This window comes from Anolis sagrei, chromosome 2 (genome assembly GCF_037176765.1).
Source record: "Anolis sagrei isolate rAnoSag1 chromosome 2, rAnoSag1.mat, whole genome shotgun sequence".
Classification (NCBI taxonomy): domain Eukaryota; kingdom Metazoa; phylum Chordata; class Lepidosauria; order Squamata; family Dactyloidae; genus Anolis; species Anolis sagrei.
In genome coordinates this window covers 24,865,012-24,890,560 of record NC_090022.1, presented here as the reverse complement: position 1 = coordinate 24,890,560, position 25,549 = coordinate 24,865,012, and the positions used below count along the sequence as shown (strand labels likewise).

General features: G+C 42.1%; 1 protein-coding gene, 1 long non-coding RNA gene and 1 other non-coding gene across 4 annotated transcripts; 1 reads left to right on the top strand and 2 right to left on the bottom strand.

The window, feature by feature from the left end:
• Positions 1-746: 746 nt before the first annotated feature.
• TRNAL-CAA (transfer RNA leucine (anticodon CAA)) lies at positions 747-856 on the bottom strand. Its single transcript has 2 exons — positions 819-856; positions 747-792 (listed from the first exon to the last, which is right to left on the bottom strand). It is a non-coding gene; the product is annotated as a tRNA-Leu (tRNA).
• A 1,504-nt stretch (positions 857-2,360) lies between these two features.
• LOC137096023 (uncharacterized) lies at positions 2,361-15,848 on the top strand. The gene is made up of 3 exons (XR_010909135.1): positions 2,361-2,399; positions 5,055-5,161; positions 15,789-15,848. It is a non-coding gene; the product is annotated as an uncharacterized lncRNA (long non-coding RNA).
• Positions 15,379-24,872, bottom strand: LOC132765098 (zinc finger protein 436-like). Of its 2 annotated transcripts, XM_060759276.2 has the most exons (5): positions 24,564-24,871; positions 22,359-22,854; positions 20,769-20,895; positions 17,598-17,720; positions 15,379-17,220 (listed from the first exon to the last, which is right to left on the bottom strand). In XM_060759276.2, the coding sequence occupies exons 2-5, from the start codon at positions 22,827-22,829 to the stop codon at positions 15,995-15,997; spliced, it is 1,947 nt and encodes a 648-aa protein (XP_060615259.2). In that variant the 5' UTR covers positions 22,830-22,854; positions 24,564-24,871; the 3' UTR covers positions 15,379-15,994. The 2 variants fall into 2 exon arrangements, with proteins under 2 accessions (XP_060615259.2, XP_060615261.2); XM_060759278.2 differs by lacking the exon at positions 17,598-17,720 and having other exon boundaries at positions 24,564-24,872.
• Between the last annotated feature and the right edge of the window lie 677 nt (positions 24,873-25,549).

Genomic DNA, 25,549 nt, shown 5'->3' with positions numbered 1-25,549 from the left:
ACGCGGAACAATGGCTTCAAACTACAAGAGAGGAGATTCCATCTGAACGCGAGGAAGAACTTCCTGACTGTGAGAGCCGTTCAGCAGTGGAACTCTCTGCCCCGGAGTGTGGTGGAGGCTCCTTCTTTGGGAGCTTTTAAACAGAGGCTGGATGGCCATCTGTCAGGGGTGATTTGAATGCAATATTCCTGCTTCTTGGCAGGGGGTTGGACTGGATGGCCCATGGGGTCTCTTCCAACTCTTTGATTCTATGATTAGCATTTGATTGCCTGGCAGTGCCTGGAGCAATCTTTTGTTGAGAGGTGATTAGATGTCCTCTATAACAGATGTTGTTGTAACCTTGGTTTTGGCTTCCAGTCTGCTGAGGTTAAACATCTTGCCATCTGTCCAATAGATGATTTCCACTCCGGTGGGAAGCTTCCCATCCAAACCCAAGTAATGAAGGTGGAGGCATTACTTTTCATTCAACCCTCATAGATGCATGCTTGATTTGTGCTGAAACATGTCTTGCGATTCCACCACACAGCCAAAAGATTTAGAAGTCTTGTAACCCAGAATATAAATGCAGAAAATCCCATAATATTTGCTTTGAACTGAGTCATTTGAGTCCACACTGCTATATATTCCACTTCAATGTGTGATTTCATTCTGCTGTGTGGAAAGGAGAAAGTTTGCTTTCCATGATAACTACAAAAGAGAGAGAAGTAAACATAATTTTAAAAGTTTTTTTTTCAAAAAAAGGGATGTGTCAGAAGTGGGATTTGAACCCACGCCTCCATTCGGAGACCAGAACACCCAGAGCTGGGAAGGGAAGAAGCCTTGAGTCTGGCGCCTTAGACCACTCGGCCATCCTGACACTGCCGCTGAGCCTCTTCCTGGCCCTCTTCTCATTACGAATATGCTAATATACGCGCAGGCGTGCTCGCCCGTTTGTCTTTCGAACCCCGAGATGTTTCTCTTTCGATTTACTCTTTGCCTGGAACAGACTCCTGGCCTATCAGCGTTCGGCAAAGCGGGAAGCCCCGCCCACTTATCACCCTCTCGCCCCTCCCTTCAGGATTCTTCTTGTTCTTCTATTGGCCTCGGCTGCTCCTTCTGGTGGGCCTTGGAGGCAGTAATACGCATGCGCACAATGTTTCTTTGCCCTGCCCACGTGTTCCAGATGAAAGCAGTTTTGAGAGACTAGCTGTAAGAATTCATCTAATGTAGTTTGACACTCAATTCTTTGAATCTTTCTTTACTAAATACAACTCCCAGCATTCCATATCAATTCCATAAAGCGGTGTCAAACTGCATTAATTCTACAGTGTAGCTGCACCCTTTCATTGGGAAAGAGACACAAGCTAGGAGAGACTTGAAGGCTTTCCTGGCCGGAATCACTGGGTTGCTGTAAGTTTTTTCGGTTTGTATGGCCATGTTCCAGAAGCATTCTCTCCTGACGTTTTGCCCACATCTATGGCAGGTATCCCTAGAGATTGTGAGGTCTGTTGGAAACTAGGCAAGTGGGGTTTATATATCTGTGGATTGTCCAGGGTGAGAGAAAGAACTCTTGTCTGTTTGAGGCAAGTATGAATGTTGCCAATTGGCCATCTTGATTAGCATTGAATGGCCTTGCAGCTTCAAAGCCTGGCTTCTTATTGCCTGGGGTAATCCTTTGTTGAGAGGTGATTAGCTGTCCCTGATTGTTTCTTGTCTGGAGTTCATAGAATCAAAGAGTTGGAAGAGACCTCATGGGCCATCCAGTCCAACCCCCTGCCAAGAAGCAGGAATATTGCATTCAAATCACCCCTGACAGATGGCCATCCAGCCTCTGTTTAAAAGCTTCCAAAGAAGGAGCCTCCATCACACTCTAGGGCAGAGAGTTCCACTGTTGAACGGCTCTCACAGTCAGGAAGTTCTTCCTTATGTTCAGATGGAATCTCCTCTCTTGTAGTTTGAAGCCATTGTTCTGCGTCCTAGTCTCCAGGGAAGCAGAAAACAAGCTTGCTCCCTCCTCCCTGTGGCTTCCTCTCACATATTTATACATGGCTATCATATCTCCTCTCAGCCTTCTCTTCTTCAGGCTAAACATGCCCAGGTCCTTAAGCCGCTCCTCATAGGGCTTGTTCTCCAGACCCTTGCTCATTTTAGTCACCCTCCTCTGGACACATTCCAGCTTGTCAATATCTCTCTTGAATTGTGGTACCCAGAATTGGACACAATATTCCAGGTGTGGTCGAACCAAAGCAGAATAGAGGGGTAGCAAAAACAGTTCCCCTGTTTTTGAAAGTTGTTCTTTATTTACGGGTATGATTTTGGATTTTACAGAAGAGACATTGGCAGTTCGAAGTCACATGTCAGGATGAGCTCTCGCTGTTAACCCTAACTTCTGCCAACCTAGCAGTTCGGAAACATGTAATGTGAGTAGATAAACAGGTACTGCTTTGGCGGGAAGGTAAAAGGCACCCGTGAAGCCATTCTGGCAACACAACCAGGGGGCAACTAAAATGATCAAGGATCTAGAGAACAAGCCCTATGAGGAACCGCTTAAAGAGTTGGGCATGTTTAGCCTGAAGAAGAGAAGGCTGAGAAGAGACATGATAACCATGTATAAATATGTGAGAGGAAGTCATAGGGAGGAGGGAGAAAGCTTGTTTTCTGCTGCCCTGGAGACTAGGACATGGAACAATGGCATCAAACTACAAGAAAGGAGATTCCACCTGAACATTAGGAAGAACTTCCTGACTGTGAGAACTGTTCAGCAGTGGAACTCTCTGCCCCAGGGTGTGGTGGAGGCTCCTTCTTTGGAGGCTTTTAAATAGAGGCTGGATGGCCGTCTGTCGGGGGTGCTTTGAATGGGATTTTCCTGCTTCTTGGCAGGGGGTTGGACTGGATGAGGTCTCTTCCAACTCTTTGATTCTATGATCTATGGACAACAGGCTCCTCAGTATGGAAAAATGGAACAAGAGCACTTCTCCATGGCCAGAGTTGAGCATCGCCTCCAGACGCTGGAGATGGAAAGGGAAACCTTTGCCTTTGTGTATAAAAGGCATTGAATGTTTGGCTATATATGTGTATACTGTAATCCTCTCTGAGTCTCCTTAGGGAGACAGAGTAGAATATAAATACTTAGTGCATTAAATTAAGTGTATTATTAAAGCAGGATGGGCCTCTCTGTTTGGCCTTTTGTCCCCAGATAAAAACATTTATCCGCCATCAAGCATTTATAAACTGATGAGGGTTGGGATTTCAAAGGCAAGGAGATTGGGATTTTTAATGGGGATATTTTTAATATTTAATGGTTTTAATATGCTTTAATTATACACACACACACAGGGCTTTCCAAATTGTGTTGCAATACATTGGTGTGTTATCTGCAGTGTGTCAGATGAACGTCCCTGAGTCTATGATATATTTTTAAAAATATAAATCATAGTTTTCATGAGATCTGCCACCTAAATGCATGACCGCATTTCTGTAAACGAACCCACACGATATCTTCGATCATCTGGAGAGGCCCTGCTTGCGCTCCCACCTGTATCGCAGGTATGATTGGTGGGGACGAGGGAGAGGGCCTTCTCGGTGGTGGCCCCTCGACTCTGGAACTCGCTCCCCAAGGACATCAGACATGCCCCAACTCTGGTAGTCTTTAGGAGGAGCCTGAAAACGTGGTTGTTCCAGTGCGCCTTCCCAGAGTAAGGAAATACCCTCAGCAATATGTCCCTAAATGCACTTTATCACAGATTTAGGATTGTCTGCGCGCCCCATCTCTACGTGAAAACTCTATCCCAGTTATATCCTACCTTGTCCATGCCCAGCATTATTTTTTAAATTTAAAATTATTACATTTGGCCCAGCCATAGGTTTTAAATGCTTGTTGTTATTGTTACTGTTTACTGTTTACTTTTGTTTCTGAGATTTACTTTAACTGTTGTATTGTTTTCCTATTGCTTTTACTGTTGATGTACTTTGGGCTCGGCCTCATGTAAGCTGCACCGAGTCCCTTGGGGAGATGGTAGCAGGGTATAAATAAAGTTTTATTATATTATTATTATTATTATTATTATTATTATATTATTATCTGTTGTGCCCTCATACATTTCGTTATTACAATTTATGTCTATATTCATATCACTCAAAAGGGGCTGCTTTAACCTTTGACTTGCTAATAAAACAGAATTACCCAGCCAGTTTTAAGCATGAATTTTAACCTTGTGTCCTGTGTTTAATCCTTGTTGTGTGTATTTTAATATGTATTTTATAGAAATATTTTTAATATGTTCATTTGTGGAATATTTATGATGTTTATGTGATTTAAATATTTTGTAACCTGCCTTGAGCCACAAGGAGAGGAGGGTAAGAAATAAAATTATTATTATTTTACTGATACAAAAAATAGTATGTCACAGCAAACGAGATCTATATGCTGGATTTCGTATCACAAAATCACAAGTTGAACACTTCCCAAGCATCTAGGACTGTGTGATGTATTTTTGAATGATGTGCGCAGATCCAAATAAGGTGGCCTTTTGCAGTTGGCAGATCGTGATTTAGTCAATGTTTATTATTTCCAAATCCCGGCTGAGATCTTTCTTTTGGCACGGCACCCAGTATGCTGATGACCACTGGGACCACCTGTACTGGTTTATGCCAGAGCCGCCGCCTTCTTCTTCTTCTTCTTCTTATTATTATTATTATTATTATTATTATTATTATTGGGTTATGAAATGCATGTCTAAAAAGTATCAATAACAATACTAATTTTATTTCTTACCCACCTCTCCTCAAGGCGGGAAACGCTTGGAAAGCCCTGTTTTAATTTATTTGCATTGTTTTATAGGTATATTTCTGGCCACCTTGAGTCCCTATATAAAAGGTAGGATAAAAATAAAGTAAATAAGTAAGGCATAGAGTTCAACAGACTCAAACCAACCCAGTGATTCCCACCATGAAAGCTTTTGACAACACAATAAATAAGTAAACAAAAAAGCAACAGCACAAAAACAAACATATTGATCGTAAAATCCCACTTTATTGGTTTGATATCTACTAAGTGGTTTTGTCTTCTCCTGCAGGAAAATATCTCATGTGCAGCTTGTGATGGTTGGAAATACATTTGGTGATACAGGATGAAAACTAGAGACTTCTTTTCCGTGGACCCAAAACCGACTGCCGTGAGCCGGTGAGTTCATTTTCTTAAAGAGTGTTGTGTTTCTTGGATCCTCAAGTGCCAATGAAAGATCTTCCATCAGGAGAAGATGGGATTTTTTCTTTTCAGGCTGGCTTCTCCTCCTCCTCTTCTTTCTCCCCTCTTGAGATGTTTCCTCAGCCAGTTTTGGGAGAAAGGGAGTGTGGCTCTTCTAATAAGGAGATGTTCTTGGGTCCCTGGTGTACACGCATGGCATGATTTGCCTGGACACGATCTCGTTCACTTCGTAGTGGCCATCCTTGGTGGTGATGGTGCCGAGGGTGCCGCCCATCCTTCCAGAGACGCCGGGTGAGGGCATCGCGTTTCTGATGATGCAACGCTGCTGTCCGTCTTGCCACTGACCGCCGCTGGTCATGGGGGCGGACTGCTGGGGGTACATGGTCACTGGCCATTTAGTCGTGGCTTGCTTGCAAGGCCACATGATGGCCGGAGTCATGCTGCCGCTGGCAGAGCCTGTCATAGCTTCTGAAGACATGTAGTTACTGAGGAAACATTGCTGCTGCCCGTCTTGGGTTGCGACGAAACAGCGTTGTGTAAAGAAGGCTTTTTCATTGCCCTTGGCCCTTGGCCTGGGTCCTTTCCCATGGCATAGGTTTTGAAGCATTTTAGGCACATAGTTCTTGGAAGGAGATTGGTTGGCAGATCCCTTCCTCCGTGGCTGCTTTTTTTGTGGCTTCTGCTTCTGCTTGATTTTTTTCTGAGACTGCCTCTTCTTGCCTCTGTGAGCACCAGCCATTTTTTCTCTCTTCTGCGCCTGTGATCCCCTGAACTTCTTTGCAATGAATCTCACTGGACTCACTAACTCTGCTCTTATATAGTGGCCAGTATTCAAATGAGAGCCCAGCTCTTTGCCTTTTGATTGGCTGGAGAGTACAATGGCCAGCCAATCAGATTGCCACTCACTTGGGATGCAATAGTAGCCCCTGGACAGCCAACCAGGACCTCATAATGTGTTTGTATTCCTGATTGTGACATCAGAGCTACTCACTGGCCCATTGGTAGGAAGAGTAAAATGAGAGGAAAAAGCAAAAAAAAGGTTTTTTAAAAGTATTTTGTAATCTAATATTTATTTGAGTGGTATTTGCTGCAATATTATTTATTTTAAAAATGTGTTTGATTTATATCCTATCACTTCTCCTATGCAGAATCCAAAGTGTTTGTTGTGTTTTTACTGTCTGTTTCTGATTAGGCCAACTGGCTAATCAATAAAAAATGTTGTTCTTGCCCTATGCAGAATCCAAAGTGGCCACACATTTTACCCTAGGGGTGAGAAAAGCAGTATAGAAATACTGTAAATAAAATAAATAAATAATTCACAGCTAGCCCCAGCAGACAAAAGTCCTTTGTCTCACCCTGGTCAGTCCACAGATATATAAACCCATTTTTCCTACTTCCAACAGACCTCACTACCTCTGAGGATGCTTGCCATAGATGCAGGCGAAACGTCAGGAGAAAAATTGCCTCCAGAACATGGTCATATAGCCCGGAAAAACCTACAACAACCCAGTGATTCCGGCCATGAAAGCCTTCGACAATACATTAAATAAATAAATTTACTTTGTAGATAATTTTTGTCCTTCCACTTTTAATAATAATATAACATTAATACGTTATTTACAACCCGGATTCAGGGCGGTTTCCAGAAAAATAAACACAATGGCAGACATTCAATACTAAGATTAACCTGTAGTTTGGGAATCACAACTTCTGTGTCCAATAAGAGTCAGTTAATTTAAATTTAAACCAGACTACTATGAACATAGGGATGTGGAAATTGGCCTATGATAAATTAATTTTGGCCAGATACTATGATAAATTAATTCATAGACTTGTGATTAAAAAGCTTTTCCTAATATTGTAGCTATTTTAAATATATTTAATGATGCTGAATTCAGAAAACACAATAAAAATGTTATGCCACACACATTTCTCTCTCAAATTCAATATTAAATATAATATTTTGGACTGATTTAGAGAATGTTTTAAAGCTGGTGAACTGTTTTTAAATGTATATTTATTATCATTTTATGTAATTATGTATTTTATTGGTGTTTTTATATTGTTGGAAGCTGCCCTCAGTCCCTCTTCAGAGGTCGAGAATAGGACAGGATACAAATGTTCTAAATAATAATAAAAATGTCTTGTCGAAGGCCCGAAAAAACCTACAACTCAATAATAAATAATATTTTTTATCAACTAGTTTGTTACTCAGTTTTGATTAATTGCAGACATTGATATTCCAGTGTGATTTCTTTTAGTGTTTTTGGATAGAGTAAAGTGTTTTGAAAGTCATTAAAAGACTTGAACCCCACTAGAAGACAAAGAAATCTTAACTGTATATTACAAAATAAAAACATTAAAGCAAGTTCTAAAAAAACTATGATGTAGCAATTTCTCAATTTAGAAATTCCCATAAAACCAGCATACATTTAGAATATTACGACCCTCTCTTTTGCAGGACTCTGAAACAGTTACATGTTCTCCTGAAACAACCATTGTGGTTGACACTTAAACACCACAAAAATGCCCAAAATAAACCATTACCCTCTTCTTCCTTTTCTTAGTTGTGATTTATTTATTTATTTATTTATTTACTTTGCTTATATACCGCTGTATCTCAATTTGAACCAGTCACCACAGTCAAAGCTCATTGTTGTTACTCCTTTGCATGCCTCCTAAGGAATTTGGCATAGAAGCTTTCAGGTGGCATTGTTGGGGAGGACCTTTTCCTGTGATCTTGAAGAGCAAAGTCTGAGGGGATCCTAGAGCAGGTATGTACAATCTGTGGCCCTCCAAGTGTTTGGGACTTCAGTTTCCCGAATTCCTGTCCATTGGACAAGCTGACTAGGGCTTCTGGGAGTTGGAGCCCCAAATACAGGTTGTGCAGACCTGCCCTGGAGGAACAAATGGATCTGTGGTCTGGTGCTGCACTTTGCAGTCTTGTGTTCACAGCATACTCCTCATGTATGCATTTGCCACCTGGAATGCTTTGACACAAAATAAGGATATAGAACAGTGTTTATCACCCTGGGGGTCGGGACCCCTGAGGGGGTTGCGAGGGGGTGTCAGAGGGGTCGCCAAAGACTATCACTATTTTCTGTTGGTTATGGGGTTCTGTGCGGGAAGTTTGGCTCAGTTCTACCATTAGTGGGGTTCAGAATGCTCTTTAATTGTAAGTGAACTATAAATCCCAGCAACTACAACTCCCAAATGACAAATCTATTCTCCCCAAACTCCACCAGTGTTCACATTTGGGCACATTATTATTCGTGCCAAGTTTGGTCCAGCTCTATCATTGTTTGATTCCACAGTGCTCTCTGGATGTAGGTGAACTACAACTCCAAAACTCAAGGCCAATACCCACCAAACCCTTCTATTATTTTCTCTTGGTCATGGGAATTCTGTGTGCCAAGACTGGTTGAATTCCATCGTTGGTGGAGTTCATAATGCTCTTTGATTGTAGGTGAACTATAAATCCCAGCAACTTCTGGGATTGAGTTTTGTACTGGCCTTGAATTTTGCCATTACTTATGTGTAAACCGCTTTGAGTCGCCCTCGGGGTGAGAAAAGCGGTATACAAATACTGTAAATAAATAAATAATAAATAACTACAACTCCCAAATGGTAAAATCAACCCCCCCCCCAATCCCACCAGTATTAAAATTTGGGTGTATTGTATATTTGTGCCAAACTTGGTCCAGTGAATGAAAACACATCCTGCATATCGGATATTTACATTGCGATTCATAACAGTAGCAAAATTGCAGTTATGAAGTAGTAACAGAAATAGTTTAATGGTTGGGGATCACCACAACATGAGGAACTGTGTTAAGGGTCAGGCATTAAGAAGGTTGAGAAACACTGATATAGCAGAAGGCAATAGAAAATGATGGGGAATGTGTGGGCTTCCAGATGTTGTTGAATTGTAACCTCCATCAGTCTTGGCCAACATGGGGAGAAATACTAGGAGTTGCAATCCACCATAATCTGGAGCAGGAACAAAGAGCTCAGGCCATAGGTTGAATCTAGTTGTCTTGGAGTTCAGTTCATTGAGGTAATTCATGTCGCCAAGGCTCCTTCCACATGACGGCCTCTTTTAGTTGTTCTTTACTTTTTAGTATTCCAAAAAAATTAAGCTGCCACTCCTAAAGCATACCAGATCACAAACAAAATATGCTGGCATTTTTTGATTCCATTTATCAATTGGGTTTTGGCCCTTAGAGTGCTTTAGACATTGAATTTGGTTCTCTCCATGAACCAGCCCGAGCTCTTAGATCCTCGGGGGAGGCTCTCCTTTCGCCCTTGCCATTATCACAGGCTCGTCTTGTAAGTACAAGGGAGAGAGCCTTCTCCTCTGTGGCTTCCTGATTCTGGAACTCATTGTCCAGTGAGATTAGGAAGGCCCCCAACTTAGAAATTTTCAAGAGGGATCTCAAAACCTGGTTTTTCTGATGCACTTTTGGAGAGTAGCCATATTATCATACACAGCTGCTCCCCCTCAACAGTTTTTGTCCCCAGAGTATATTTCCCCACCTCTATGACGGTCTATATTTATGGCCCCGTTCCTTTATGTGTTTCTCCCCCACAAACAATCTGCTCCATCCCTATCTCATCCTGATTTTAGTATTTTAGTGACTTAGTTTTTATCTTGCACATGCAGCCCGTTCATTGTTATGTTATTTTACTGTGGTTCTGTGTGGGTGGTTTGGCCCAATTTTATCATTGGTGGGGTTCAGAATGCTCTGTGATTGTTGGTGAACTATAAATCCCAGCAACTACAACTCCCAAATATCAAGATTCTATGTTCCCCAAACTCCACCAGTCTTCACATTTGGGCATATTGAGTCTTCGTGTAGAGTTTGGTCCAGACCCATCATTGTTTGAGTCCATAGTGATCTGGATGTAGGTGAACTACAACTCCAAAACCAAAAGACACTGCCCACCAAACCCTTCCAGTATTTTCTGTTGGTCATGGGAGAACTGTGTGCCAAGTTTGGTTCAATTCTATCGTTGGTGGAGTTCAGAATGCTCTTTGATTGTAGGTGAACTATTAATCCCAGTAACTACAACTCCCAAATGACGAAATAATTTTTTTGGAGTGAAGGACATACATTGGGTTGTTAGGTGTCTTGTGTCCAAATTTGGTGTCAATTCACCCAGTGGTTTTTGAATTCTGTTAATCCCACAAACGAACATTACATTTTTATTTATATAGATGTATTTTACTGTGTTGTTATTGTGTTTTGGTTTTACTTTATTGTAATATGCTGTTGGGCTTGGCCTCTTGTAAGCTGCCCTGAGTCCTCATTGGGGAGATGGTGGCGGGGTATTAAATAACGATTATTATTATTATTATTATTATTATTATTATTATTCTCCAGCTGAAATAATCTGGAGAGTCTAAGTTACCCAGCTATGTCTGAGGACAGGTGTTTCTGACTTCAACTCCCAGAAGTCAGGAATTCTAGGAGCTGAAGTCCAAAAATGGTGGAGGAACGACGATTGGGAACCACAGATCTAGGAGAACCATAAACCATCATTACAAAAGCCACTATGCATGAAAGCACCAATAATGTACAAACATGAACAAATTGAGCATAAAATCCCACTTTATTGGTTAGATAATAATTAGATGCTTTGAAAGAAAATCTCTCGTGTGCAGTCTGAGATAAATTGGAAATCCAACATTTGATAAGACAAGCAAACTTTTGTTCTTTGTGAAAACCAGATGCTTCTTTGGGCAGATGTTCTTTTCAAGATGCTTCCTAATAAATATCTACTTCGCCCCTTGATCATTGTTATCTGGAGTTCATTTCTTTTAAAAGTGTTGGGCTTCTTGGACCTTCAGATGGCAACGAAAGATCTTCCGTCATGTCAAAGATGGGATTTTTCTCAGGCTTCTCTTTTTTTTTCTTCCCTCTAGAGACCCGGTTGGGAAGAAAGGGAGCGTGGCTCTTCTAAAAGGGAAAGGCATTCTGGTCATTATTAATCAAGCACGGGATCAGTTGCCTGGGCATCATCTCATTTACTTCGTACCGAAGGTCATTGGTAATGAGAGTGCAGAGATTGCTTCCCATCCTGATACAAATGGTTGGTGAGATCACTGTGTTGCTGGGGACACACAGTTGTGGCCACAAATAGTTGGTGAATGTACTTTGCTGGTGTGGACATCTTGCTATGGGTGGCCTGCAAAGCCACACAATATCTGGGGACATCTGGATGTCCACGGTGGCTTGTGAAGACATGGAATTGCTGAGGAAATGCTGTTGCTCCCCATCTTGGGTTGTGGGGACACCGCCTTGTGCAGAGGTGGCATTTTCATTCTCCTTGATTGGCAGGGATGCCTTTTCTTGGCACAGGAAAGGAGGTGGCACCACCTCAGGTGCAAATGTCTTGGGTGGGAAGTTTGCATTCTGCGCTTGACGGATTGCCATGCTCCTCTGTTTCCGCCTTCTCCGCTGCCTCTTCTTCTGGCTTTTTGTCATTCTCTTCGGAGCCAGCATAATATTCCCATTTTGGGTGACATCCATTGTTTCTGTCTGCTGTGCCTATATTCCTCTGAATGTCTTTGTGATGAATGCCTCCATGGTCTCATTGGGTTTGCTATTATATACTGGTTCATATTCAAATGAGGAACCAGCTCTTTGCCTTTTGATTGGTTGGAGGGAACAATAGCTATCCAGTCAAGTTACACCAGACTTGAGATGTCACAATAGGACCTGGAAAGTCAGCAGTCAAACTTCATAACCTACTCTTGGGAGCTGTTCCTCCTACCTTCGAGGGTTGAATGAAAAGTAATGCCTCCACCTTCGTTACTTGGGTTTAGATGGGAATATTTTAATAAATCAAATGCAGAAACAATCCTTATAATGTGCTTTTTAATTACCACTATTCACTTTTCCACATAATCACCAGACAATTGAATACATTTCTGCCAACAATGAACAAGTTTTCTGAAGCCGTCACGGAAATGTTGACACTCTGTTTCCGCAACTCATCGTGCACAGATCTTCCAATAGCCCAGCAAAGCAATAATGTGACCCATACGTTCTTGTGAAATGCCGATTATGCTTGAAATTTCTCTCTGAGTGAAACGACGATCATCCTGAATCAATCTGTCAAACTTTTGCTTGTGAAACTCAGTGGCTGTTGCAACAGGACGTCCAACTCTTTGTTTGTCAGGCAAGTCACATGTTCCCACCTCAACATATTTAAACTTACTCCTCCAATGACACACAGTACTCACATCAACACAATAACTATAAACAGCTTGCATTCTCTGATGAATCTCATTTGGGGTAACACCTTCTGTTGTCAAGAATTCAATGACTAACATTGCTTAAGTCGCATTGACCAACCATCTGCACAGCGTTCCATACTTCGCACTTTAATAACACAACCATTCGATGCTAAGGCTTCCCACCAAAATTGAACTGTAGAGGAGAGTCTACTGAACAAACCAGTACCTGCCACATACCAATACTGCCATCTGTTGAGGAGTTACGAAGTTGGAGGCATTACTTTTCATTCAACCCTCGTATATGTGGACAGTTTTATTTGCCATGGCTCGATGTTATGAAATCATAAGAATTGTAATTTTACAAGATTTTTCGCCTTTCTACCAATTAGTGCTGGTGCCTCACCAAACTAGGATTCCCATGATTTCATAGCATTGAGCCATAGCAATTAAAGTGGAGTCAAAGTATGCTGCTTCTACATTGTAGATTCACCTTAGACATCCCATCTCCTCATTGGTACATGGAGAAAAAGAAAAAAGCCAGAGGGCCTGATTTTTTTAAAAAAATATTATATTATATTATATTATTTATATAATGATTGTTATAATAATACTGCTCCTCCAATATTTTTTCTTGCTTCCATTCCCACAAAAGTTTTGAGTGGTAGAGAAGAAATCCAAATATCAGTGTCAAGTGAAAAATCACTCTTATTTTAATTCTAATCAGGCTGTTATCAAAACTGGGAACTCAAATGGAATTGAAATTGTTTATCTACCTATGGGAAGTTTTCTCAACCTCTGTCTTGCAAACTCGGGACTGTGGTTTCCTTGATTATCTTTCCCCATCAGGAAGGTGGTCTTCCTCTTTTCCTACTGCATTCTACCTTACCTTATTGTCTCTTCTAGTGAGTTATGCCTGCTCACGATATGGCCCCCAGTGGCGCAATGGGTTAAACCTTTGTGCTGGCAGGACTGCTGACCGAAAGGTCGGCGGTTCGAATTGGGGAGTGGGGTGAGCTATCTTTTGACAACTCTAGCTTCTCATACGGGGACATGAGAGAAGTCTCCCACAGGATGGTAAAACATCTGGGCGTTTCCCTAGGCAACATCCTTGCAGACTGCCAATTCTCTCACATCAGAAGCGACTTGCAGTTTCTCAAGTTGCTCCTGACACACAAAAAACAAACAAACAAACAAAAAACCCAGATACGGCCAAAGTACAACAGTCTCAGTTTAATGTATTGTAGAAGGCTTTCATGGCTGGAATCACCGGGTTGTTGTAGGTTTTTTAAGCTGTCTGGCCATGTTCTAAAAGCATTCTCTCCTGACATTTTGCCTGCATTTGTGGCAAGCATCCTTGGAGGTTGTGAGGTTTAGTTATCTTAGGTATTCACCATATTTGTAGAACTTTTCTCTAGCACATTTCAGCTCAGTTGATTATCTTCTTATCTGATACTGTCCAGTATTCACAGATATGCACAGAAATTGGAAATATTATGGCCTGGACAATCTTAATTTTAGTAATCAATGATATACAGCCTTGGTCGCCTTAGTGGATGATCTCCGTCGGGAGCTCGACAGGGGGAGTGTGTCCCTGTTGGTGCTGCTCGACCTCTCAGCGGCCTTCGATACCGTCGACCACGGTATCCTTCTGGGACGCCTCGCGGGATGGGTCTTGGAGGTACTGCTCTGCAGTGGCTCCGGTCATTCCTCGAGGGTCGGTCTCAGAAGGTGTTACTGGGGGACTCCTGTTCTACCCCACAACCTTTGTTTTGTGGGGTTCCTCAGGGTTCAATACTGTCTCCCATGTTGTTTAACATCTACATGAAGCCGCTGGGCGAGATCATCCGGAGTTTCGGAGTGCGATGTCATCTGTACGCAGATGATGTCCAACTCTGTCACTCCTTCCCACCTGCTACTATGGAGGCTGTCGAGGTCCTGAACCGGTGCTTGGCCGCAGTGACGGTCTGGATGGGGGCGAACAAATTGAAATTGAATCCAGACAAGACAGAGGTACTCCTGGTCAGTCGCAGGGCCGAACAGGGTATAGGGTTACAGCCTGTGTTGGACGGGGTCGCACTCCCCCTGAAGACACAGGTTCGCAGTTTGGGTGTGATCCTGGACTCATCGCTGAGCCTGGACCCCCAGGTTTCGGCGGTGACCAGGGGAGCATTCGCACAGTTATGACTCGTGCGCCAACTGCGACCGTACCTTGGGAAGTCTGACTTGGCCATGGTAGTCCACACTCTGGTTACATCCCGCCTTGACTACTGCAACGCTCTCTACGTGGGGTTGCCTTTGAAGACGGCTCGGAAGCTCCAACTAGTCCAACGGGCGGCAGCCATGGTACTAACAGGAGCAGGGCGCAGGGAGCATACAACTCCCCTGCTGTACCAGCTCCACTGGCTGCCGATTAGCTACCGGGCCCAATTCAAAGTGCTGGCATTGGCCTTTAAAGCCCTAAACGGTTCTGACCCAACATATCTATCCGAACGTATCTCGGCCTATCAGCCCACCAGGACCCTAAGATCTTCGGGAGAGGCCCTACTCTCCATCCCACCTGCTTCACAGGTGCGGCTGGCGGGAACGAGAGACAGGGCCTTTTCTGTGGTGGCCACGCGGCTTTGGAATGCCCTCCCTGTAGAGATAAGATCAGCCTCCTCGCTGATAGTATTTCGGAAAAAACTGAAGACATGGATGTTTGAACAGGCATTCGGCTAATCCGGTGCGACGATGTTTCTGATCATGGACTGGCAATCACAGACAACGAAATTGGATTATGATTTTAATTAAGAGATGCTTTGGTCTGTATTGGTGGCCCAATACTGTGTATTGTATATGTACTTGTGTTTTATATTTTTAATCTGAATATTGTCGTTTTTAAATGTTGTAAACCGCAATGAGTCGCCGATTTAGGCTGAGATATTAGCGGTATACAAGTGTACTAATAAATAAATAAATAAATAAATAAATATCTTTAGATTTCATGATCTCATTTAGTTCCTTCATAGGTGCCTTTCCAAGTCCTAGTTTTCATCTGATTTCTTGATAGTAGTCGCCATTTTTTCTGGATTTTCTGTAGCATTTTTCTTATGCAAGACTTTTCTTATGCAAGTCTTTTATTGGAAGCACTTATAGGCAACCCTAAAATGTTAAGGATACATACTGTATTAACTCATGTATAAGTTAACCTCATGTATAGGTTGAGGGCAGGTTTTGGGGCCAAAATTATGATATTTGCAAAAACCCTTAAATAAGTTGGGGGTCATTTTGCAGAGGCCTTGATACAAAATAGTAATAGCAAGAGAGGCAGTATGAATGGGGCATTTTGATTTATTTATTTTCTATCTTTCCTTTCCACAGGAACCAAAGCTGCTTTGACTGTGGATATCTGCATCCTTACAATGACAAAATACATCACTGGAATGCCACATCGTGTGGATTTTGTGGTATATGTTCTGCTCAGAGTCCTCTCTAAAACTTTTTCTGCTATCAATGCATCCATAAGGACTTTTTCCATATGGCTTCCTTTATGTTAGTTTCCCCGAGAAAAATGATGGACTCTTTTCTCAGAGAAGGGGCCGACACAAAGGGTCTCGAGTACGGATTCTGTCACCTTTGTGAAGATCGGAGTTGTTGAAAACCTTCTTCCCACAATCAGAGCACATGTAGTTTTTCTCTCCCGAGTGAGCCACGCGGTGTTTAATAAGGTGGGAACTACAGGTGAACGTTTTCTCACAGACAAGGCATTTATAGGATTTTTCCCCTGCGTGGATCCTCTGGTGTTTATTCAGGCAAGACTTCACGCGAAATCTCTTCCTACAGCCCCCACATTCATAGGGTTTCTCTCCTGTGTGGATCCTGTAGTGTCCATGTAAATGAGATTTTATGCTGAATCTTTTCCCACAATCTGGGCAGCCATATGGCTTCTCTCCTGTATGGACTCGGAAATGGACGTTGAGGTTGGACTGCTGGTCAAAGCGTTTCCCACATTCGGCACATGAATATGGCTTCTCTCCAGTGTGGATCCGGTAGTGTTTAACTAGGTTTGAACGCCGATCAAAACGTTTGCCACACTCAGAACAAATGTAATTCCTTTCTGACTTAAGGATTTCCGTTTGGGACATATCTCTGTTAATTTTAATGCAGTTTCTTTTTTGGGGTGCTACATATTCCTGTGTCACGACTGGTATTCTTGCCTGAAGTTCAACCGCTTGGATCTCAAATACTTTGGACAGCTCAGTCTCCTCTGCGTGGATCCTTTGATGTTTATTCAAGCAAGATTTCACCCGGAATTGCTTCCCACAGTCCCCACATTCATAGGGCTTCTCTCCAGTGTGGGTCCTATAGTGTCCATGCAAGTGAGATTTAATGCTAAATCTCTTGCCACAATCTGGACAGACGTATGGCTTCTCTCCTGTGTGGACTCGCAAATGAACATTCAAGTTGGATTGTTGGTCAAAGCACTTCCCACATTCAGCACATGGATATGGCTTCTCTCCAGTGTGGGTCCGCCGGTGTTTAATGAGGTTTGAACTTCGATCAAAACTTTTCCCACACTCAGAGCAGGTGTAATTTCTTTTTGACATGGAGATTTCCATTCTTTTCACGCTTCCGGGAGCTGCACAGTCTTGTGTCTGCTCTGGTAGCAAGAGCTCTGTTTGTCTTACAGATTTGATCTCAGTGGTTTTGTTCAAGTTGGGATCAAAGAAGCCATTCCAATATTGTATAGGCTCAGCTGTAACTTCTTCTTTCTGAGGCTTCTTCTTCACCTCCATACTTTCCAAAAAATGACCTAGAAGAACACAGAAAATGTTAACTGGAAGTGCCTAGATCAGGCATAAGCAAATTTTGGCCCTTAAGGTGTTTTGGACTTCAACTCCCATAATTCCTACTGAGCAAGAGAGACTGGAGACAACTTCTGTAGCTTTAATAGTTATACAGAAGAAAAAAATTCATCAGTTATTGTTTGTTACCTGATTGGATAGCAAGAGAAATATCCACTGAAATCTGCTCTTGCTCATAGCCATTAAAGATACAGAAGCCCTCTCCAGTTTTCATTCTGATCATCCTGTCTCCCAGTATCTTAGTCTGACACTGAAAGCATTCTATTCCATTGGATCTTTGCTGACAGTGTCATTCCAACAGAACTGATCCAAAACATAATTTTACCTGCAGAAAAATCCTCTGGGTTCTCTTCCTCCTTTGATTCCATAATATTTTCTTCTTGCCCCATCTGGATCACAATGTCATATTCCCAGTCGCTCTGGTTCTCTTGTTCTGGAAGTTGTGATTCTGGGTCACAAGAAAGTACAGAAAGGAGAAGGAGCTTTCAAATGCTTTTTGAAAAAGCTCATGTAAACAAGACTGAATGGATGACAGTCAATAAGTAAAAAATCCCAACCAAGCTGGTGAGGAATAAAACATGTCAAAGGCAGTAACCCAAATAATCCAAAAGATACAGGAAAACAAGAATCATAACATGAGCATAATCCAAGGAAACGAGAATCAAAACATAAATATGAATCCAGAAAAACAAGAATCAAAACATGAGCATGAATCCAAAACCAAGGCTTTTTAAAACATGAATCAAAACTCCCAAGAACTTAGACTAAAAACATGATCTGGAAACAGGACTTGATATCCATACTATTGCACAGCGTTGCCTGATCTGAATTCTCAAAGAGACACTCTCTAATTTAAGGGCTGCAAAACATGAAGGCATTCTTTGACCTTGACTTTCTGGGTTGTGAAACTTTCTCTGCGCTTCTTTCTCACAAAGTCTTTTGAATTTCCTGAGCCTGATACCCCTGTTGAATACACCTGCTCACTCAGGTGAGCTACTTCAGTCTTCCAGGCCTTTATCGGGAGTTACTTTAAGCAAAAAGTCATCTCCACCATTCACTGTATCTCCATGTCTGCTGGACTCTGAAATAGTTTCACTTTCAAGCACTGTCTAACAGACAAAATCCTGATCTAAAATCTCCTCATTTTCCTGCTCTCCCAGGCTCTCCAGGCTCTGGAATCCCAATCCCCTCGTATACTAATGCCACATTTCTTGAAGGCCATGTTCTCTGGAATTTCCCCCCATGCATCATGAACCCACTCGGCTATCGGTTCTATGGAGTTTCATCAGATTTCCAACTTTTGACACTTGGGCTTGACCAGATGATATACATTTATGCCACACCTTTCGTACACGGTCTTTGAAAAGTTTATTTAAACACACATCTAGGGGCTGCAATACAGATGTAAAACCACCTGGAATAACGGCCAAAGTACCTTGAGAAGTTTTTGCCAATTTTTTAAATATTATCTGATGTGTGGGCTCTAAACATATCCCAAACTAGCAATTGTAGTTTTTTCTTTAAGGCTGCTCGTGATTGTCCATTCCAGATCTCTTCCATCCATTTTTTTGTTCCGTCTTCAACCATCCAACTTTTAACATGTGCAAGCACTATAATTCGTGGTGGGAATTTTACCTTTTTAGGAAAGGTCTTTCTTTTAAAAATAATGACAGGCAGCAGCTTAGTTCCATTAGCCAAACATGACAGAATGACTGTGAAATGTTTTTTTTTTCCATTTCCCATGGTTCTGAGGAAAATAGTTTTGTCTCCCAAACTTGCCACAGTTCTGTTGCTTGGAAGATCAAAGGTCATAGGTGTTTTATCCATATTCCCAATATCTCCTAGGTTATAGTTATGGATCCTTCTTTGTTGTATGATGAATGAATGGAATGACATCACTTTTCCATCATGATCTCTTGGCAATTTTTGTTCTTTGCCACAAACATAGGGCAAACCTGTTCATGAAGTGTGTATATCATCCTGCTGACGCAACAAAACTTTAATGCCTGGTGCATTAAATTGGTCATCTTTAGCCATCTGAAGGGCATGTAAGCAAATTCCTATGCGTGTTACATAGTAACCATTTTGACAATATTCCATAACCCAGTTATGCAATTCAGTCTCTAGAGCCCTATATGAGCTTTTATTGACTTTGGAATCTTTTCCAAGACAGCTTTCATTTTCCGCCACTCCCTCACTTGTTTTTCATCAACACAGAATTCCCTACTTCTTGTTGTTTATTTGTTCAGTCACTTCCGACTCTTTGTGACCTCATGGACCAGCCCATGCCAGAGCTCCCTGTCGGCCATCACCACCCCTAGCTTCTTCAAGGTCAAGCCGATCATTTCAAGGATGCCATCCATCCATCTTGTCCTTGGTCGGCCCCTCTTCCATTTTCCTTCCATTTTCCCAGTATCATTATCTTCTCGAAGCTTTCTTGTCTTCTCATTATGTGGCCAAAGTACTTCATCTTTGCCTCTAATATTCTTCCCTCCAGTGAGCAGCTGGGCTTTATTTTCTGGAGTATAGACTGGTTGGATCTTCTTGCAGTCCAAGGCACTCTCAGGATTTTCCTCCAGCACCAAAGTTCAAAGGTGTCTATCTTCCTTCACTCAGTCTTCCTTTTGGTCCAGCTCTCGCATCCGTAGATGACTACGGGGAATACCATTGCTTTAACTATGTGGATCTTTGTTGACAGTGTAATGCCTCTCTCTTCACTATTTTATCGAGATTGGCCATTGCTCCTCCACTTGTTTTTCATCAACACAGAATTCCTTACATGCAATACTGTTATTGCTTTCTTCTGCTCTTTCCACAACCTTGAGTTTGAAACCAGCTTTGTATGACCTGTGTTTTTGTTTTGGTCCAGGATTACTGGTACAAGTCAAGGGCTCAATTTCTAACAGGATAAAAAAACAGATTTTGAAAAAGAATGTTCTTCAAGATGGCCACCCATTCCTGATTTCCTCTCCCAATATCCAAGATGGCTCACTGTTACAGAATCCTGGCAGGTGTAGTTTGGTATGGTATCATCATTCTTTGGCAGTGAAAGCTAAAGACATTGTAAAATTACAAATCCTGGGATCCCATACCATTGAGCCATGACAGTTAAAGTGGTGTTCATTCTACAGGGCTATTGATCAACCCTGAAGAAGCATAGGATGCTTCTATACCAGATATGGGCCAATGTTGACCCTCCACATGTTAGGAATTGTAGGAGTCAAAATCCAAAACACCTGGAGGGCTGAAGTTTGCCCATGTCTGCTCTTTACTGCACTTTCCAGACCTTTCCCATCCCAATCCGCTATTGATTATTTCTAGCTTACTGAATTTGGCTGTATATGCTTTGGATGAGGGGGCAGAAATGGCCTTAAAGCCATCTTGTGCAGTTTCCAAAATACTTTAATTCAACACAGGCTGCCTAAAACTTCCCACCACTGCCAAGGGTTCAACAGGGCATGTAAATTTGTCCTAATGGGGAAAAAAGGATCCTTACCCAATGAGGCCACATTCTCAGAATTCTCCTGCATCACACTGTAATATAAAGCTCTTTGATCCTCCTCCAAAAGCTCCCACTCCTCTCGTGTGAAATATACAGCCATATCCTGAAACGCCACGGGCCACTAGAAGATGGTGAGAAGCAAAGTGGAAAAGGATGTCAATGCATCTGACTTTGGCCACTATTTTTATTACTACTAAGCATATGGTTGAATAACACTATGGTGATAGGGACATGCGAGTGTGGAAAAGAGCAAACCACTGACCACCTGCTGCAATGCAACCTTAGCCCTGCCACATGCACGATGGAGGACCTTCTTGCGGCAACACCAGAGGCACTCCAAGTGGCCAGATACTGGTCAAAGGACATTTAATCAGCTACCAAGTTTGCAAAATTTGTGGGGTTTTTTTTATCTATCTGTTTGTTTTGTTCTGTTAGAAATGTAATACAATGTTCTGGTTGCGGATGACACGATAAATAAATAAAATAGGGACGCAGCTGGCGGATCAGCCGAAGCTGGTAGTAAGCACTCCTGACCGTCGCATGTACCTGGGTTGACATCTGGAGAGATGGATCCAGGAGCATTCCCAAGATGCGGACAGTCTTTCAGGGAGAGTGTAACCCCATTCAGAACTGGTTGACACATCTCCATCCCCAGATTAGGACCCTTGATGGCCTTCTGCAACGAGCTTTACATTGGGCTGCCTTTGTATCAAGTTCAGGAACTCCAGTTGGTTCAAAATATGGCAGCCAAATTGGTTACAGAAACATCCAGGAGTGAATATATTGCATTTATCCTAAAGTCACTCCTCTGGCTTCCAATTAGTTTCTGGGCAAAGTACAAGGCATTGGTTTTACAGCCCTACGTGGTTTGGGTCCAGGTTACCTTCAGGATCGCCCTCTCTCATACAATCTGCCCCAAATACTGAGGTCTTCTGGGGGACATCTGCTCCAGCCTGTCAGAACCACCAGCTAGAAGACCTTTTCATTGGTCAATTGCTCCACGACTGTGGAATGACTTGCTGGAAGCGCTCCAACAGCTAGATCAGCTGTTGGAATTTAAGATACAAGGCCTACCCAAGAAACATGTCAAATTTTTGGTTTGTGTATTTTAATATGTATTGTTTGGAAACAGGTTTTAATATGTGTATTTTACAGAGTGTTTTTAAATGCCGTAACCCGCCTCGAGCCATGAGGAGAGGTGAATAAGCAATAAAATTATTATTATTATTATTATTATTATTATTTGAAACACAACAAGATTAGTCCACAGCAGACAAGATCACTCAGCTGGCTGTTGTATTGGATCAGACGTTGGACACTTCCCAAGTTTCTAGGACTGTGTGATGTATGGGTGAATAATGTGTGCAGATCCCAGTAAGGTGGCCTTCTTTAGCTGTCAGGTGGTAATTTTGTCAGCACCGATTATTATTATTATTATTATTATTATTATTATTATTATTATTATTACCATCGTATCTAAGAATCTAGAGGTGATGCAGTTTTCTGTATCAGCACACCAAATAATCTCAGGAACAGGCCTAAACATCAAGACAAAAATCCTTTTGATGTAAGACTGTGTTATACCTGGTGTCCCAGGTAGGTCTGTGCCAGCTGAGCTGCCTCCTCACTGCTGCTTGGTTTCCTGGCTCTCACCCAGGACTGCATTCTCAAAGGAAGCACGTGTAGAAATTGCTCCAAGACCACCATGTCCACAATCTCCCCCTTGGTCCGGTTCTCAGGTTGTAACCACCGGTGGGCTGCTTCCATTAACCGGAATAGAGTCTGTCGGGGAGTTTCTTCCAAAGGAACGCTATCTGAACGAAAGCTCTGTCTGTTGCTTTCTTCTCTGTCTTTGAGCAGGGTGATGTAGTCCATATCAATGTCTGTACAGATGTCTGTCTGTTCTTCCTTCACAGGGAGACAGGTTTCTGGGGTGTCACCTGAGGCTGAGGGAGGCCATTCCGTTTTAGACCAGACACCCAATTGAACAATGGGACTAAAATGCCCATTTTCTTTTGCACCATCTCTTGAAAACAGCTTCTTGGGAAGAGCCATTCTCAGAGGAAAGGAAATGCAACCTCTTACAGGAGAAGAAGGGAAATGAAAAGAAAAGGACGTAAATACATTTTATTTCCCATAAGCTGGAAGAAAACTAACAAAGCAGTAAAAAACAAATCTAAGAATAATATAGACAAGGGGTACACCTACGCTGTGGAATTAATGCAGTTTGACACCACTTTAACTGCCATGGCTCAGTGCAATGAAATCCTGGGAGTTGCAGTTTGGTGAGGCACCAGAATTATTTACCAGAAGAGGCTAAAGACTTTATAAAATTGAAGTCCCATGATCCCAAAGCAATGAGTCATAGCAATTAATGTGTTGTCAAATTGTATTAATTTTAGTCAGTGGAATAAAAAGAACAAAACTTAAATTCCAGTGTACTTAGAATATAAAGCAGCAAAACGGTACTATGCACAAAATTGTGTGTGTCATGATAATAATGAAAAATCTGGTGATGTAAACGTTCATCTGTATCTATGGGCCTCTGGTACCTGCTGGGTTTTGTCCTGGCTCTTCCAAAGGATACCAAAATCCATGGATGTTCAAGTCCCATTATTTTATAAGGGTGTAGTAAAATGGAGACTAAGGAACCCCTGGTAGCATAGTGGGTTAAACTGCTGAGCGGTTTGAATCCGGGGAACGGGGTGAGCTCCTGCTGTTAGACCCAAACTAGCAGTTCAAAAACATGCAAATGTGAGTAGATCAATAGGTACCGCTCCGGCGGGAAGGTAATGACGCTCCAAGCAGTTAGGCTGGCCACATGACCTTGGAGGTGTCTACGAATAACGCCGGCTCTTCAGCTTAGAAATGGAGATGAGCACCAACCCCCAGAGTCAGACACGACTAGACTTAGTGTTAGGGGAAACTTTTACTTCTAAAATGGAGATTCTTATATAAAATGTCAAAAGTTTTGCTTTTTGGAATTTAAAAAAAATAAGAATTCCAAGCAGTGGATGGCAGAATCTATGGATTGGAACCTAGTCCTTGAAAATGCCTTTTTTAAAATCCCAAGACAGAAGGAGAGCTGACTCTACCTCTCTTCCCACTCCTTCTGTTTCTTTTAATTCAAAAGGAACAACAGGGAGAAAAAGGATGCAGATCAAAGTCCGTTAAAGCGTGAATCTCCTTTGTGGAGAGAAAAAACAGGGTACAACAAAATAATAATGACTGATCATTGCCAGGGATGTTAAATATTTTCCCCTCACTATTCTTTTCTGGTTAAAAAAGCAAGCAAAAATCTATTGACAATTCTCAAGTATAACCATTCCTGTGAAATCATCTCTTTCCCATATTTTCTCCCAAAGATTACACTATGTAACAAAATTTGAAAAAAAATACGTTCCTGGTTTGAAAGTATTATTTCCATTTCATTGCGTTGTACTTACTTTGAAAGTATTGTTGTACTCCAGAATCTTCGCTTTTTGTGGTTGCCACAAACCGTGTTGAATTGGTTGAGGCTCGATGAGATATTCATTGAAAAACCAAAGAAAAATGTGCTAAATTTTTGCAGTTTAATACACTTTTTTCCATGATTAGAACCAATTAGGAAATGACATGTATAATCCAGGAACAAAAATTGTGTTACATAGTGTAATCATTGCTGCAAAGATCCGCAGACTTCGCTTTCTCTCCATCCTTTGTTCCTTGCTGGTCCAATCTTTGGCTTTCAGTTTTCCTCCCTTTTCTGCCATTAGCTAATATTTGGGGAGGAAAGGGATTTGCACCTACCTCCAGAATAAAGCAGAAGATAGTTTCTCCCTCCCTGGCCCAGCTTTAGCCTTGTGCTCCAGAGCTTTTTAACACAGCAGCATACCTAGGTGCTGGTCCCTGATGGATACAGTCTTTCCTTTAGGCAGAGGAAATCCTGACAGTACAACAAAAACTATTTCCTCCCTGCAATTGACGGAGAGGAAGCATCACTGCATCATAGTTCAATTGATGGAGAGGAAGCATCACTGCATCACAGCACCACCACCAACCATCTCTGTTTAACCCGGAAAATGGATGAAACCGCTTGCTGTCCAGACAAAGAGGGAATACATCAGTTTTTTTTATGTTCTTGTAGGAAAACCCAGAGCCCTCTAGCGGGCAAAAGATACTACTTAAATGTGGACATTCATTGTTCCCTTCATCAATTGCATGCACCACCCATGAGCTTAGAGAGCTAACTGAACAGACTGACTCTTTCGCCTTTTACAGTCTGCAATAGGTCAGAGCTTTCCAAGTGGTAAACACACTTTTTAGACTTGCATCACTTCAGCCGAAACATGAATGGGTCACGAACCACAGCTGGGAAGGCTCTGCAAGAGGTCCTTTGGGTCACAATGGAAATAAAAGCGGGATATGTATTTATTTACAAGGCAGCAGGAGACGACAGGATCCCAGCTGAACTGTTTCAAATCTTGAAAGAGGATGCTGTCAAGGTGATGCATGTCATATGCCAGCAAATATGGAAAACACAAGAATGGCCATCAGACTGGAAAAAATCAACTTATATCCCCATACCAAAAAAGGGAAATACTAAAGACTGCTCAAACTTCCGTACAGGCCAAAAATTTTAGGCACTGCACCTGGGACTACCTTGACTGGCTTGTGCCAGAGTCTTTGCAGTTTGATTTTTAAATCCTTATATTGTGTCAGCTTTTACAGTTGTTTCTCTTCAATCCTGCTGCTGCTGTTATTATTATTACAAATGTATTAGACTATAAGTAACT